Raw genomic sequence first — 14,984 nt, forward strand, 5'->3', positions numbered from 1 at the left:
CTGTTTACCTGATGGCGGAATCGACGTGAGAACTCCAAGAAACTTTTTAATGAGAGCTGAGAGGAAAGTCCTCTCTTTTTTCGCCCTGAGGTGCACACAAGAGGAAAAAGCAGAAAATCTTAGAAACTTATTAGACACCATTCTCTCGACTGTATAGATTTGAACACTCAAGCATAGACAGTTTTATTACTGTTCAGCAGCGTCAGCATCCATCTTATCAAATTTCTTCTTGATTAGATTCCAGAATTTCTGCAGTTTTGGGACTTTCTTCAGCTCGTGTTGGAGTCTGGACTGTGAATGTTAGAAAAACAACCAAAAAAGAGCCAAATTTTGATGTGTTAGGGTCACAGAGAGGAGTCAGTTCTCCTCTAAGAAACTGGACTGTAATGTGATAGGATAATAAAGAGAAAAGCTTAACAAGGAAAGAGGGATGATAGGTTGGCTTCTTACTGGTAGGAGGCACATCCACATTGGAAGAGAGATGAGCTGCTGCACCTGCTCTCTGATCAAATCCACCTCCTGTGAGAGAGAGGGAGAGAGAAAGAGAGAGAGGGAGAGAGAGTTGTCAAAATGTACTGTGTATGACAGATTTTTATTACACTCCCCCCATAATAAAAGTGTGCGACTAAAATATTTAGAGGCCTTTATAGGATACAATCAAAGTGCAGCAGGCTATCACAGCAGATTTTAAAGTGAGACATCTGCAGTGCTTCCCTGTGGTTTAATGCGGCTGTGGGTGATACACATAAGCAGGAGAGGACCCAAGTTTTAGCACCTGATCTACTACTGCCACCTAGTGGACAAGGCAGAAAACTGACTGGATAACACATTTATAACAACCAACAAGGCATTACATGGCATCACTTAAATTAAATATTAAAGATGTAATTGAAAACCAGTTTGAGGTAAACAGGATTTATTATCAAAATTTTTCATGCAATTCCCATTTAAAAATGATTGAAGAAAAAAACTTAAGAATAGTTCAAAGACCTTTTTTCTCTCTTTTGTTTCTTTTTAGACAATTTAATGCTTCATGGTTATTGCACATTATTAAGCATTGTTTTAGCATTAACTAAGAATAAGATAACTTTTAATTCATTACTTAGAAAGCACTATCACTTAACTGTAAGGGCTGACCAATATTGTTATTCTGGGATCAATACTGATTATTAGTTGCTCATGAAAACAATTACCAATATTTTGAAACTGATATTTATCTATAGCTGAAATGAAAGTCTTCCAGTGAAAATTCTTAATTTGAATTGATTTTGGTAAGTAAAACAGCAGTAGAGCTTAATGCATGCCCTAACTGTGTGAGAATACATATTTAAAGACTTTAAAAAAAAAAGAGTGATCAAAAACAGTTCTGTGAACTCTTCTTTCACATAGCACCAGGCAGGTTGCAATGGTGTTTTTAACTTAATAAATGAAATCATCATTTAAAAACTCTATTTTGTATTCACTCAGGTTATCTTTGTCTAATATTAAAGTTTGTTTTATGATCTGAAACATTTCAGTGTGACAAATATGCAAAAAAAATAAAAAATAAAAAAATAAGATAAGATAAAAGGAAAGGGATAACACTTTTTTACAGCACTGTTTGATATTCATAGTGTCTATTACATTAACTATTGCTATTATATATATATATTACTATATACTGCACAATTTTTATTTTATATACTGTCATTTATAAGCTCATGTTCAATAAGGATTACCAAATCAGTGATAATTTTTGATTATCCGTGATTGATTTTTTAATAAAGGTTATTTCATTCCTCTTGGATTTTTTTTTCATTGCTGGCAACTAGTGTAGAAGCGCACTACTGCCACCTTCTGCTGATGAGTGTGGACCAGAGACCTAACTCATATACACTAATCCAGGCTGTTCAATAAATTCAAAGACTTTTTGGGCTAATTTTACTCTATAGCACTGATCATCAACTGGAGGCCCAGAAGCCACATCAGGCCCCCCACAGCTTCCCGTCCGGCCCCAGAAGCTTGATTAAATTCAGAAAAAGTGCTGAGGAAAAAAATATAGTGCTGTATTTAGGGTATTTTTTTTCTTTCTTTCTTTTTATGAGCCTTACAGATGTGTAAGTAAGTCCAAAAATAAGTGAGATTGATACATTTGTTGGTATGAATGTTTATAAATAGGCATTTACATTTTAAATAAAATATATTTTTATTAGTTTCCATCTTATTATGAGACACAAACAACCAGTAATGAGTGACAATTATACCACAATTCCTAAAGATTTGCTGTTGTAAAGGTTGTTTTCCCACAACCTCTAATTAACTAATGCTTATTTACAGAGAAGTGAAATCAAATAAGTTTGTACTTCATCCCACTTCTCCTCAGACATGTAGAGCAAATGATTGGGTGCTCTTGATTTTTACTTTTCTTTTGTGTACATTTATTTTTGATGTCTCTCTGCTGTTGTGTGATCACTTTGGCTTTTTCTGGTTTACATGCTCGAGATAAACTTCCAATTCACTCAAGCTTTCCAGCTTCAAATTACTACAAAGTGTTACCAGCAAATGAAAATACATAAATGGAGATACAGGAGTCCTTTTCATTTGGAAATCAGCATGACAGAAGTATAATCCACATAGCTAAATACTGAGTTGTAAATACAAGATGATTACTCCCAGTAATGTAGGCACTGCCATTAAAGAAACATCCTCTGTCTCTACAAGCAAGAGTGTAAAACCTTTGATACCCAGAGTTTCATACTTCTCCAATGAGTTAAGTAAGAGTTTTAGTGCACTGGTACTTACCAGACTGTTGAAACAGTGGTCAAGGAAAACCAGCAGCACGGTTTGTTCCTTCAGAGTCAGACCTGCGTCCTCACCTGCCAATACAGCCTCCATCACACATTTGAAGAAGAATGGAAAGTGGCTGGGCTCCTTCTTAAACACCTGATGCATACAAAATAAAGATTTAATTTCAGTGGTAACTGTTCAGAAGGTGGAACTACAGTTGACATGACACAGTCTGCATTATGAACCAGGTAGTTTTACTCAGATTAGGTGTTTTATTTCTCACCTCCCATGCTGGAACATTCTCTCTGAACTTTTCATTGACGATGCAACAAATGGACATGAGGTAGGCGTTGCTGGACACCTCAGGAGTGTAGTTCACCCACAGGTAGTTCTCAAGGTACTGGCTAAAAGGTGACAAGATAATGAGCATGAGAACACGCAAGGTCATGATGCAGCTTTTGTTCTACTTGGCTTTGAAATAAAAAGATGTAGTAGGGGGAAGTAAAATATCCAACCTGAACTCCAGTAACATGATTTTTCTGATGGCAAATCTGAAAAAAAAGAACAAAAAACGACATTATAGAATGATAATAATGTGAAAATGTGTTCATTAAGTTAAGACCTTTAGGTCAAAGCTGTTGAATAACTCACTTGGACTTGAGGATTTCTTTGTCATAAATATCTTCCATCACCTAAAAAAGCAATAAAGATTGTACTTAGATTGAATAGATCTCCCACTATTAAAACACAATAACCATGTTAGTTTTCAGGCAAAAGTCATAGGTTTATAAATGCAGAAACACACATTTCTGTAAAATTTTACTCTAGTAAAGAAAATTTGAAGACATAATCAGCATACATTTGACAAAAATGATGAAAAATACAGATGAAAAATACAGATATGTGCTTGAAAATGACTTAGACATAATCCAATAACACAAATCAGATGTAAGATAGCTATGAGATGTAGCAATGCATAAGACTCACCTTAGGGTCAAAAGGCAGTTTGTTCTTTGCATGAGGAGCCCAGTATTTATTCGCCAACTGCAACAATGAACAGAAAACACTTTTAAGCATGGCCATACAGACGTTAATTATGCTACAAGTAAGGGTGGTGTATCAGGTAGAATTTAGGTTATCACTACGCAGTTCAGTTAAGTACAGTTTGGCACAGTTTGGTTCAGTAAACCCTTCTTGCACTTTCTCAGTCAATGTCTGTTCAGCTTCACTCATAATGATGGGAATTCTCTCCCTTTTCAGAGATCTGGATCATATGACTCAGCTCAACTAAAACAGCCAGTCTTTCAGCTCCAAAATAGCTCCTAATCCGGTATCGTTCTGGCTTTTTCATGTCGACAAAACAAGAGCAAAAATGGAAAAAAAGAAACCAGCTCTCAAACTGGAGGTGGCTCCTGTCATTACATGATAGGCAGCTCTCAAAATCAGCTTCTTCACAAATAACGCATCACTATGGCTCAGAAGGGGTCATCTTGACTGAGGAGTAAGGCTGAACGACTTGGGAAAATAATACAATGGCAACTGTCTTCCCAAACATTGCAACTGCAATTTAAAATGCAATTATTTTTTAAGCTTGTTAATAAAAACAAGCAATTAATCATTCTGTACTATAACCAACACAATATTAGATACATTAAAAAAGGGCTGAACAATTTTGAAAAATATATAATTGTAATCATTTTGACTCATATTCAAAATGAATTCTTGTATTGAAGGTGATTGTCATTTTTACGTCACTCTCCTTCTGATTAAGAAAAACTGATTGGAGGTGGATTTTTTTGTAAACTATTTTTTAAGTATGACACATAGGTATGACACATATAGTTTAAGTATGACATAGGTAAGCTTGGTACCCCCAACAGAGGGATGCAAAAAAAGCATGTCAGTATGAGTTAGGTAAATTGGAACATTTCCTTACTTTTGACAAAGGCAACTCAAAGAACTGCCATACCATATTGAACTAAACTGGACCAGAGCATGTTGTGAAAACACAGCTTAACAGATGAAGCTTATTGTACACATCTGGGCACCATACATTTCAGGACAAACTTTAAGAAGTCAAGAATGCATAAACTACAAGTAGCCTTTAATGATGTGCTGAGATGATAATTTAAGAGACCAAGATGGTGTAGTGCAAGTGAGATGTTTGTAACAACGTAAGTTAATACTCTATGTGCTGTATTGAGAAATCTTGTGTATAGATTAGTCGTAGTATTGTTGGAAACATGTCACCATTATAGAAACATTGGTACAGATGCTTCTATTAAGTGTCAACTAATCTTTACATTTTTTCCTAGAATGAATTAAATGTATGAGCTTTTATTGTGCTTTATATAAATACGTACAGCGCTTAACAAATTTATAAGACCACCACACAAAGTAAGGTTTATGCCACAGCTGCCCTAAATTAACAACAGTGGTAATTACCAAAATCACTTTTTATGTTTCCGCAATGGTTAATACACTAATATGTAGAAGCTCTTTAACCCAAATATTTTTTATGCTAAAATATAATAATTATTGCTATCCATGAATTTTCAAATTTACTGATTTACAGAAAAAAAGAAAAAATAGTAAAGCACATTATTATTTCTTGATTAATATGTCAAATTATAGTTATTTACTTGCATTCCTGAACAGAAAATTTTTTTTTAGTGGTTGAATGTTATGCTTGATTAATTTCTGACTTCTCAGAGAAGCCCAGTGAGCCGGGTCAAATTTGGGTATAAAAAGGTGAATTCAGTTTGAAATTCCTCATTCCTGTTCAAAATGGTAAAACGCTGCGAGCTCACTGGAAATGAAAGAGTCCACACTAAAGAACTTCATGATGCTGGATGGTCCCTGAGACAAATAGGGAAAGACATAAAGTGTTCTCACAGTTTGCTCAAGTATGCTTTGGAGTCAATTGCTGATACTGGTACTTACAAAATATGCCAAGGAAGAGGCAGGAAACCAAAGTTAACTGAAGCAGATGTCAGACACCTCAAGATTTGTACAAGATGAGTACTAGAGACAGAAGGAAGACCACTGCTGATCTTCAGGAAGAGATGAATGCTTCTAGATCAGAGTCTGAGAAAGTCTCCAGAATGACCATAAGCAGACGACTGATGGAACAAGGCTTAAAGGGAAGAATATCAGCTAAGAAGCCATTATTGAGGCCTGCAAACATACAGAAACGCCTCAGATTTGCCAGGGAGCACAAACACTGGACTGTTGATGACTGGAAGAAGTTACTCTGGATGGACAAGTCCAAGTTTGAACTCTTCAGTCAGCATCGTCGTGTTTATGTCCGCAGAAAAGCTGGAGAACGTTTTGATGCCAGATGCATTGCACCCACAGCAAAACACGGTGGAGATTCCATTATGGTATGGGGTTCCATTTGTGGATACGACGTGGGCAAATGAGTGAAAATCCATGGTATCATGAACAAGAACGTCTACCACAACATCTTAGTGCATCATGGAATCCCTTCTGGACTGAATCTGATTGGTTGTGGGCTCATATACCAACAAGACAATGACCTCAAGCATTCTTCAAAGCTGTGCAGAGACTATTTGACCAAGAAAAAGGAATCTGGAGTACTGGAACTGATGGACTGGCCAAATCAAAGTCCGAATTTGAATCCTATTGAACAAATTTGGGAGTTAGTAGATTCAAAGATTGATCGCTCAAAAGTGTCATCTAAAGCAAGTCTGTGGGAACAGCTAGAAACTAATTGGAACTCAATAACAAAAGAGACTGTGGAAAAGTACATACAAACAATGCCAGCAAGAATGCAAGCTGTTATCAAGGTCAAAGGAGGCCATACAAAATATTAAGTTTTTGGGTTATTATGTGTGGAAAAGTACTATTTAGTTGCTTCAATTTCTTATTTGCCAAATAAATAACAAAAACATTTTCAGTTTTAAACAAGTTTTTGAAAGATTTCTATAATATTTATGTTTTCTCGTTTTTATGTCAGGTGGTCTAATAAATTTGATAACCACTGTATGTTTTGTGCTGTCCTTCTATGTTGTGTTGTTTTTTTTATCTGAGCCTTAAGTCCCTAATAAAGTTTAAATTCAGCTGACCATCTCCTACACTTTGACATTCTAGTAAGAGTATCAAAATGCTCTGTACTTCCATACCTTTCAATGCCACATGTTTTTAAATGGTGAAATGTTAATTTTGTTAATTGTAACTGTATCAAAGGGGGGCAAAGTTTATAAAACAACAACCTTTACATAAGATAGATGTGCATAAGAGGAATGAATCCATCAAAACAGCAAGAAAACTCAAGCACACTGTCTGTAATACACTTTAGATTTAGAGATTGTCTGCAATGCTGGATTAAAAATGAAGAAAGATGTGTTATGCCAAATATCAAAGTTCTGTCCTCTGCAGATGAGAGAACAGGCTTTCAGTCTTCTCCATAAAAGCAGCATCAGTACTGATCACGATGATTAGACAGGAGTGTTGGGTACATATTTTACCTGTGTGACATATTCTGCATTTATCTGGGACACCGAAGGCGCTGCAGCCTTCTTAGCGGGCGTTTCTTTCTCTGTGGTGGTGGTGGCCATCTCTACTGTCAGTGGAAGAGGGGACATGAGAATACGGTTTAAAGTCACTGAAACTACTTATTTAGACTCATATGCCTTCTATCTTGGCTTTCTGAACTGAAATCTTGGCGTAGTCTGGCCGCAAAAATATATCTGAAGAGGTTAACAAGCTGGTTTAAAAACTTCCGTTGGTCATGTCAAGAGAAAAAACGGTTTAAGTTTACACAAGATGAACATTGAAATTACCTTTAACAATATAAATATATATACATAGCTTTAAAAAATAGGAAAAATCACTGAGTTCTTGCATATATTATTACACAGCACTGAAAACATAGTACAGGTAGTTCCTAACTGTTAACATTAGCTGATTCCTTACATCACATAAACTAACTGAGTAGCGACACAAAGCTAGCTGAGATCTTAACGATAATGTTGTGTTGGTCTTAAATAAACACAAATACGTGATAATAAGTGCGCACATACCTCTATTTTCTAGTTCCTTATGAGTCGAACCGCTGATAGACCGCGGTTACGCATGTACACAATCAAAACGCGTTGAACGCGACCGACTTCCTGAATGGGTACGTCCAACAAAGTCGTCCCCGGATACAAAAATAAGTTGTTCCGCCCCTTTGTGAAAAAGATAGAATTAGACTTTTCTAGTGAAAAATCTAAATAGAATGCATATGTATTTATAATTAATTTCATCACAGTTTTACTATGAGTCCTAAAACATACCCTTTGGTAAAATAGAATGCAAAATTTAAGTTGTTATTGTCATATAAATGCCCACAGATGCACACATCCCAGTGCAAACATAACAAATGAGCATCAAAACAGTTTAGACATGAAAACAAACATTACCCAGCAGCATCGTGATGAAACAATTAAAATATGGATTAAATCATTTATTAATTATGTGTAAATTCAGAAGTCCTTACCTCTTTATACAGAATTGAAGATGTGAAAAAAATCACACCTTAATGGACTGTATGAATGCAGCAAAAATCAACACGGTGAAGCAAATGCTCCAAGAAATATAATAGGTTATGGTGACCATACACATACCTAGTGTGTAATTAGTATGTAACAGTAGATGGATTTTTCATCAGTGCACCTTTCATTACCATTCTAATTACCTGTAAACAGATGTCAAATCCCACCTCCTATGATCAATCAAACCTTTGTTTGAAAAATGTACAGCCCCAGTTCCAAAAATGTTGGTGCACTTTAAAATGTAAATAAAAACAGAATGCAATGATTGTCAAATCTCATAAACCTATATTTTACACACAATAGAAAACAAGCAACATTCCAGATGTTAAACTGAGACATTTTATCATTTTGGGACAACATTAGCTCATTCTGAACAGTCCTGGTTCTTCTTTGCCCGATTTTTCGTTTTATGAAGCTGCAAATGTTTTCTATTGGTGAACGGTCTGGTCTGGACACTTTAGCACTTGGACTCTTCTACTGTGAAGCCATGATGTTGTGATGGATGCGGTGTTTGGTTTAGCACTGTCCCACTGAAATAGTCAAGGCCTGCCCTGAAAGAGACATCGTCTGGGTGGGAGGATATTTTTCTCAAAAACTTTCATCTGCTTTTCAGCATTGATAGTACCTTTCCAGATGCGTAAGCTGTCCACACCATTATTACTTATATTTAGTCTGGAGCAGGTTTTGTAAACCTTCATGGACCCTCCATATGGCTACATATTTAGTTCACCTAAAAATGGGCCTTTATTTGAATATTGCCACTTAACTTCTGCTGCTTTAGGAGGTAAGGATTATTACAAATTAACAAAGGGCCAAGTTTTCCATCACTACTGGCCATCTAAAGAGAGAGGATTTAGAAGTAAGTATACTCCACGGAGACAGAAAAATAAGCGGGTACACTCTGTATGCCCTGCTCTACACCAGTGCTCCTACCTCAGGAATATAAAGCAAATCTTCATAATTATTCCCCTTCACTTCAGCTTTGTCAGTTGGATCTGTAAAATAATGTCAGGTGAATATGTAATTAATTGTTTGATTAAACATTTTGGCATTTTTACACAGTGGTCGCAATATCGATTTATTTTGGTTCCTGTGAAGATCACATGCAAGATTGCTTAGCGGTCAGGGTATCTTTTTCATTTGACTTGTTAAAAGTCCTACACTGGACTCTATGGCTGTTATAGTTACACAACTGGCAGATATAAATCTGCATATCACTGGTGCTGGATTAAAACCTTGTATCTCCAAAATCACCACTTTACAGGGAATTAAAAAAACAATGTGTTTCTCAGTTAATTCAACAGTGAATGGCAATACCTGGCATCTTTTTGACACCTTATATTAATTTTAAATCAGTTTTTAAAAAACACAACAGATGTAAAAGGGGGCAATAGCAGTGATTTATGAAAAAAATAAAGTCATGAAAAATGTGGGTACAAGGTTTCAGCCCAGCATCAGCCATATATTAACTTGTGTTGCGACAACAGTATCTCATACAAAAGCATCAAGCTTCTTTTCCCAGAATCTCAAGAAAAAGTAAGTAATAGGAAAATACACGTTATCACAAGAAAACAAAGTAAAATCAAATGTACAGATGGCAAGCTTGACATGTCCAACACATGTCACTCAACAGCCAAGGTAAAACTCGACGTCATCTCTTTTGTCCTGGCCTTTTCCCCCCTGGGGATAAAACAGAGACCCCTGGCAGTTTTCAGGCCCATGTGGACATCCACATCACAACCAGGGGCTCATGGTGACCCTCCTACCCACCCAGATGGCATCCTTTGCCATGCTTACTCACCACATCCACCCCGTCCTTTACCCTAGAGGGGTGGACTTTGTTATTTTTTCAGCAGATCATTTCTCATGCCCCTACTAATATCAAGGACATCCAGAGCATGACCGGGTTGTGTCAATCCTTCTTCCCAACTAATGGTGCACTCGGGCAGCTTACTCCTCACATACCAGCCTTACTTTAGCCTCAATTTTCGGCCCAAACCTACCTTAAAGTTCTGCACAGTGCTCTATTTCCACTCAGGGCATCCACTGCTGTGACATGTCAAAGTATTACTTCTTTAGAGAGAACCATGTTTCTACATCCTCATTATTCATGTCTGTAAATTCTGCGACTGATAGGAGTCAGAAAAGGAGATTTACACAGCAGCAGCCTTTATTTATGTTTTCTGCGGCTGAGATGAGATTTTTTGTGATAAAAATTACTGGTCCATGCCAGAGATGGAATCAGTAGAGTTCAAGGACCATTTTGTCCAGTGATCACCTAAACCAAAGCAAAAACAAAAAGTTCCCCACAGAAGATTTAAACCTTATACAGATAAACACAGTATGGAAATATCAATCTCATGAAAGTCAAATGCCAAGTGTCTTACCAAGGAGTATTGCACAACTCATTATAGTTGTGGCATTGCAATCCGAATACTATTTACAATTCTGCAACAATGAAATTTCAGGTTTACAGTTCTGGCTTCTTATTTTTTGCCTAGTTGCCACACATAAATATTTCAGATCATCAAACAAATTTTAATATCAGACAAAGACAACATGAGTAAATAAAAAATGCTGTTTTTAAATTATTTTATTTATTAAAGAAGAAAACCATCCATATCTACCTGGCCCTATGTGAAAAAGCCATTGCCCCTAAACCTAATAACTGGTTGTTCCACTCTTGGTGGCAACAACTGCAAGCAAGCATTTGTGATAATGGTCAATGAGTCTTTCACATCGCTGTGGAGGAATTTTGTCCCACTCTTCTTTGCAGAATTGTTTTGAATCAGCCATGTTTTGGAGCATGAATGGTGTGTTTAAGGTCATGCCTCAGCATCTCAATCAAATTTAAGTCCAGACTTTGACTACAACACTTATCTGGTCAGTCCACTGAATATTTTCCCAAAAGTTTTGGGGATCATTGAGATGTTTTTGGTCAAATGTGAGACGAGCCTTTATGTTCTTTTTTTGTCAGCAGTGGTTTTGGCCTTGGAACTCTCCCATGATGCCATTTTGCCCAGTCTCTCTCTTATTGTTGAATCATGAGCACTGGCCTTAAGTGACTCACGAGAGGCCTGCAGGTCTTTAGATGATGTTCTGGGCTCTTTTGGGACCTCCTGGATGAGTCTATTTTGGTAGTCCACATAGTCCTGGGAAGGTTCACCACTGTTCCAAGTTTTCTCCATTTGTGGATAATGGCTCTTACCAAGGTTTGCTGAAGTTCTAAAGCCTTAGAAATGTCTTTGTAACCCTTTCCAGAGTGAAAGATGTCAGTGATGTGTTGCTTTTTGAGTTAGCCTACCTCACTTTGTCAGACAGGTTCTATTTAAGGGATTTCTGGATTTAACAGGTCTGATGTAATCAGATTTTTTTTTAAATGTGGTTAATCACAGATAATTTATGACTATGGCTATTGCTTTTCCACATGGTCAGGTAGGTTTGGATGTTTTTTTCCCTTAATAAATTAAATCATCATTTAAAAACTGCATTTTGTTTCTTTTCAGGTTATCTTTGTCTAAAATGTATTTATTGATCTGAAACATTTAAGAGTGAAATGCAAAAAATAAAATAAAAAAAAAATACAAAATGCAAATACAATTTACAGCACTGTACATGTGTTAGACTTGCATACTTTATGACCACAAGAGGGCAGCAGACACCACTTAATAGCATGCAAAAGCTTGCCAGTTTAGTAGACTGAACAAGTTTCACAGTCGCTTCTGCAACCATAAAGACATGCTTTCAGTGAATGTCAGTGGTAGAAAACAATACATAATGAAAACAAAAGGTTCAATGAAAACCACACGGAGTGACAACAGCGAGGCCAAACCACAACAATGTCAGGAGGCGTCTCGTGCAGTCTTGTCCCCTACTCTAGCTCAATGTTATGGGGAAAGAGAGTCACACACATCAGCCCAGTTAGCCTGGAGGAAGAAACACACAGTTAAAGTCCATGTGCAAGGCCACAATGACAAGAGCCGCAGGCTGGTACACTGCACACAAAGGACAACGTTAGCCACAACAGCCAGTTTGTTTACAGAGTGGTTGCAGGTCAGCTTTGTAGAAAATATACATTTGACCAAACACACAAGGAAGCTAAATGCCAACTTGTCTTTATTCATTTTGTGAGGAAACATGGCGGTAAACTCAGAGAAATATGTCTGCCATAGATCGTCACACTGGATATGTGAGGGTGTGGTGATGAAAGTGTGGCTTTGTCTTTGTGGACATGAAAACATGTCTGCTGAAAAACTGGATGTTATGTTTACAGTGATGATTGACAAGTGTTGTCATGCACTGGGTGTTAGTGGCACTGTGCTGCATTTACTGTAATGGGAGTTTTGTATTTTGATGCAATATCATGTAGGAAATCCTTACCGTTTAAAGGGTTAACCAGACTGGGGAAAAAGCACATGGATATAAAACACAACACAAAAATGTCTTGAAATAAGGGACTTTATTTAAAAAAAGAGTTAAATCAGGAGCTTACATGTACTTCTGGGAGTCTCTGCCTCTCTAAAATGCTCCTTTCATACCCAGTCATGTTACTGTTGCCAATTAACCTAAGTAGTTACAAAATGCTGGTTTTCATTTCCTTTTGTTGCCTTGTCCCTTCTTTTTTGAGATGCATTGCTGTCATCAAACTCCAAATGTGCTAATATTTTTCATGCCTCAATACAAACATCTGATATGTTGTTTAAGTTCTATTGTGAATAAAATATGGGTTTATGAGATTTGCAAAAAAATTTCTTTCTGTTTTGATTTACACAACACTTCAACTTTTTGGCAACTGGGGTTGTAATTAGAAAAACATTTCAAAAGGATGATACATGTCAACACACTCATGATAAATTTTGACAAAAACAAATTCAAATCACGCTTGCACTGCAAGAACTACATTCCAAAATGTTTTGTCTAATTTCTAATCAACATATCAGATCATTATAATCCACAGACAATTCAAGTCAAGATCTAAATCTCATTTAAAGATATTAAAAAAATAAGGCTTGATTTGGTTGTAATGTATAAAAAACAGTACTCAATGGCGGTGCAGCAAGCAAAATCTACTTACATGTCTTGAAATTATTGTCTTTATCTCAACTATTTAGTCCAAAATGTAAGGATAACAATGAATCTACACCAGTTATTATGGCTACTAAAACAAAGAGGAAAAAAAACAAGTCATACCTCATATTGGCTTTACCAGTAAAAAGGGGGGTAATGGTTGAGCCAGGGGTGGCCTATGAGACTTAAGCCTTGGATGTTTTCTCAAAAGCCTAAAACACGGCAGATAAACTGTTTCATATATTCATTGCATGGGATATATTCACCTTCATGAGGGAAACTTCTGATACAAAGCACCGGTGAGGGGCAGGACATGTCAAAAACATTCTCATAAGGTGATTGGACTCTGATGATGCTGACTCAAGAATGTTTTTTATGTGGAACTCAATGGTTTTTACCCAAATGATTGGTTGGATTTGTTGTTAACAGACTGACATGTCTGTAGAACCTTTCATTTAACACGACAGACTCGCAACTCCTGTCCTGAAAACACACTGCAGTGGTACTCAAATGGTTGGGACACCCAACTTCAATGAGAAACTGCAACCCAAAATTTCTGATAATTTTCAACCATTCTGGCAAGCGCTCCTTTCATAGCCCATGCAGCTTTTTAATATACTAATCTATCTCGACCTGTACAGCTTCTCTCGTCTTAATGGTAGCAACATGTGACACTGCCCAGCCAGTCAGATGCTTCACTCTGTTGAGGAACAATGTTTGTCTCTCTTGCGAGAGTGTAGAGAAAGGACGGCACGTTTGTTAGCAGCCCACTGCTGCAGAGAGACTATGAAGTTAGGAGAGTCTCAGAAACAACATGGATAAAGTGAGTTAGTGAGGAGTAGAGATGCAGTGGTTTGAAAAGATCACGATGAAAAACTAACTTTTTTAAATCAAAAACAAAACAAGCCTTGCATGTTTCAGTATGCTATATGCTATCATTAAATGAGCTAATATCAAACATTACTACAAGTCAAAGCACGTCTTTCAGCAGCCACACAGACATCTGAAAATAAATCTAATTAGAGCTCAATGTGATCGACCTAAAAATGTTTTGGCTTTAAGTCTATGTATCAATCTCTGGGGTTGTCTGATACAGACCTGATTGTAGCTCATATTTACATTTAACAAGATGGGAAGAGGGATAGATACAGAAATGCACATGGAAAAGCTGTTTAATTTCAAAAAATTGTTTTTTAACATTAATTACAAAGTTTGAACAGATTGAATTCAAATCAAAATAAATATAAATGTAACAGAATATTTAAAAAAACATGCTAAATATCTAAATGTGATTTAAATCACATCATGTATTTTTAAAGATGTTTTAAACGGATGACCACATGGAGTTTTCTATGGGTGGAGCACGTGTTTTAAATGTACATTATCATCAAGAATTGTGTTTCTTTGATTGTTGGAATGTCAATCGAGATTGAAATTCAATTAACTGCAGCTCTAACAGCTGCCTTAGGCAGATTTTTATAGCCTAAATTTTGGTAGAAATCTTTGTGCCTGCTGATAGCGATATACTGATAATATTTTGCATCCCTAAGAAGAAGTAATTTGAAAAGAAAAAATGTTTAAATCAGTGTTTTG

The 14,984-nt window shown here is 36.5% G+C and overlaps 1 protein-coding gene across 2 annotated transcripts in view; it reads right to left on the reverse strand.

The window, feature by feature from the left end:
• Positions 1-7,901, reverse strand: part of aqr (aquarius intron-binding spliceosomal factor) — a 95,472-nt gene extending 87,571 nt beyond the window's left edge. The window contains exons 1-10 of one of the 2 annotated variants that reach the window (XM_041812936.1): positions 7,812-7,901; positions 7,257-7,351; positions 3,754-3,810; positions 3,418-3,458; positions 3,282-3,317; positions 3,050-3,170; positions 2,782-2,922; positions 451-519; positions 191-291; positions 9-85 (exon numbers count right to left, since the gene is read on the reverse strand). In XM_041812936.1, coding sequence (XP_041668870.1) covers positions 9-85; positions 191-291; positions 451-519; positions 2,782-2,922; positions 3,050-3,170; positions 3,282-3,317; positions 3,418-3,458; positions 3,754-3,810; positions 7,257-7,346 — 733 coding nt within the window. In that variant the 5' untranslated portion in view covers positions 7,347-7,351; positions 7,812-7,901. The remainder of the gene's footprint in view (positions 1-8; positions 86-190; positions 292-450; positions 520-2,781; positions 2,923-3,049; positions 3,171-3,281; positions 3,318-3,417; positions 3,459-3,753; positions 3,811-7,256; positions 7,352-7,811) is intronic. The other variant, XM_041812937.1, reaches the window with a different exon arrangement.
• Between the last annotated feature and the right edge of the window lie 7,083 nt (positions 7,902-14,984).

The sequence above is a fragment of the Cheilinus undulatus genome, linkage group 18 (assembly GCF_018320785.1).
Source record: "Cheilinus undulatus linkage group 18, ASM1832078v1, whole genome shotgun sequence".
NCBI classification, from domain to species: Eukaryota; Metazoa; Chordata; class Actinopteri; order Labriformes; family Labridae; genus Cheilinus; species Cheilinus undulatus.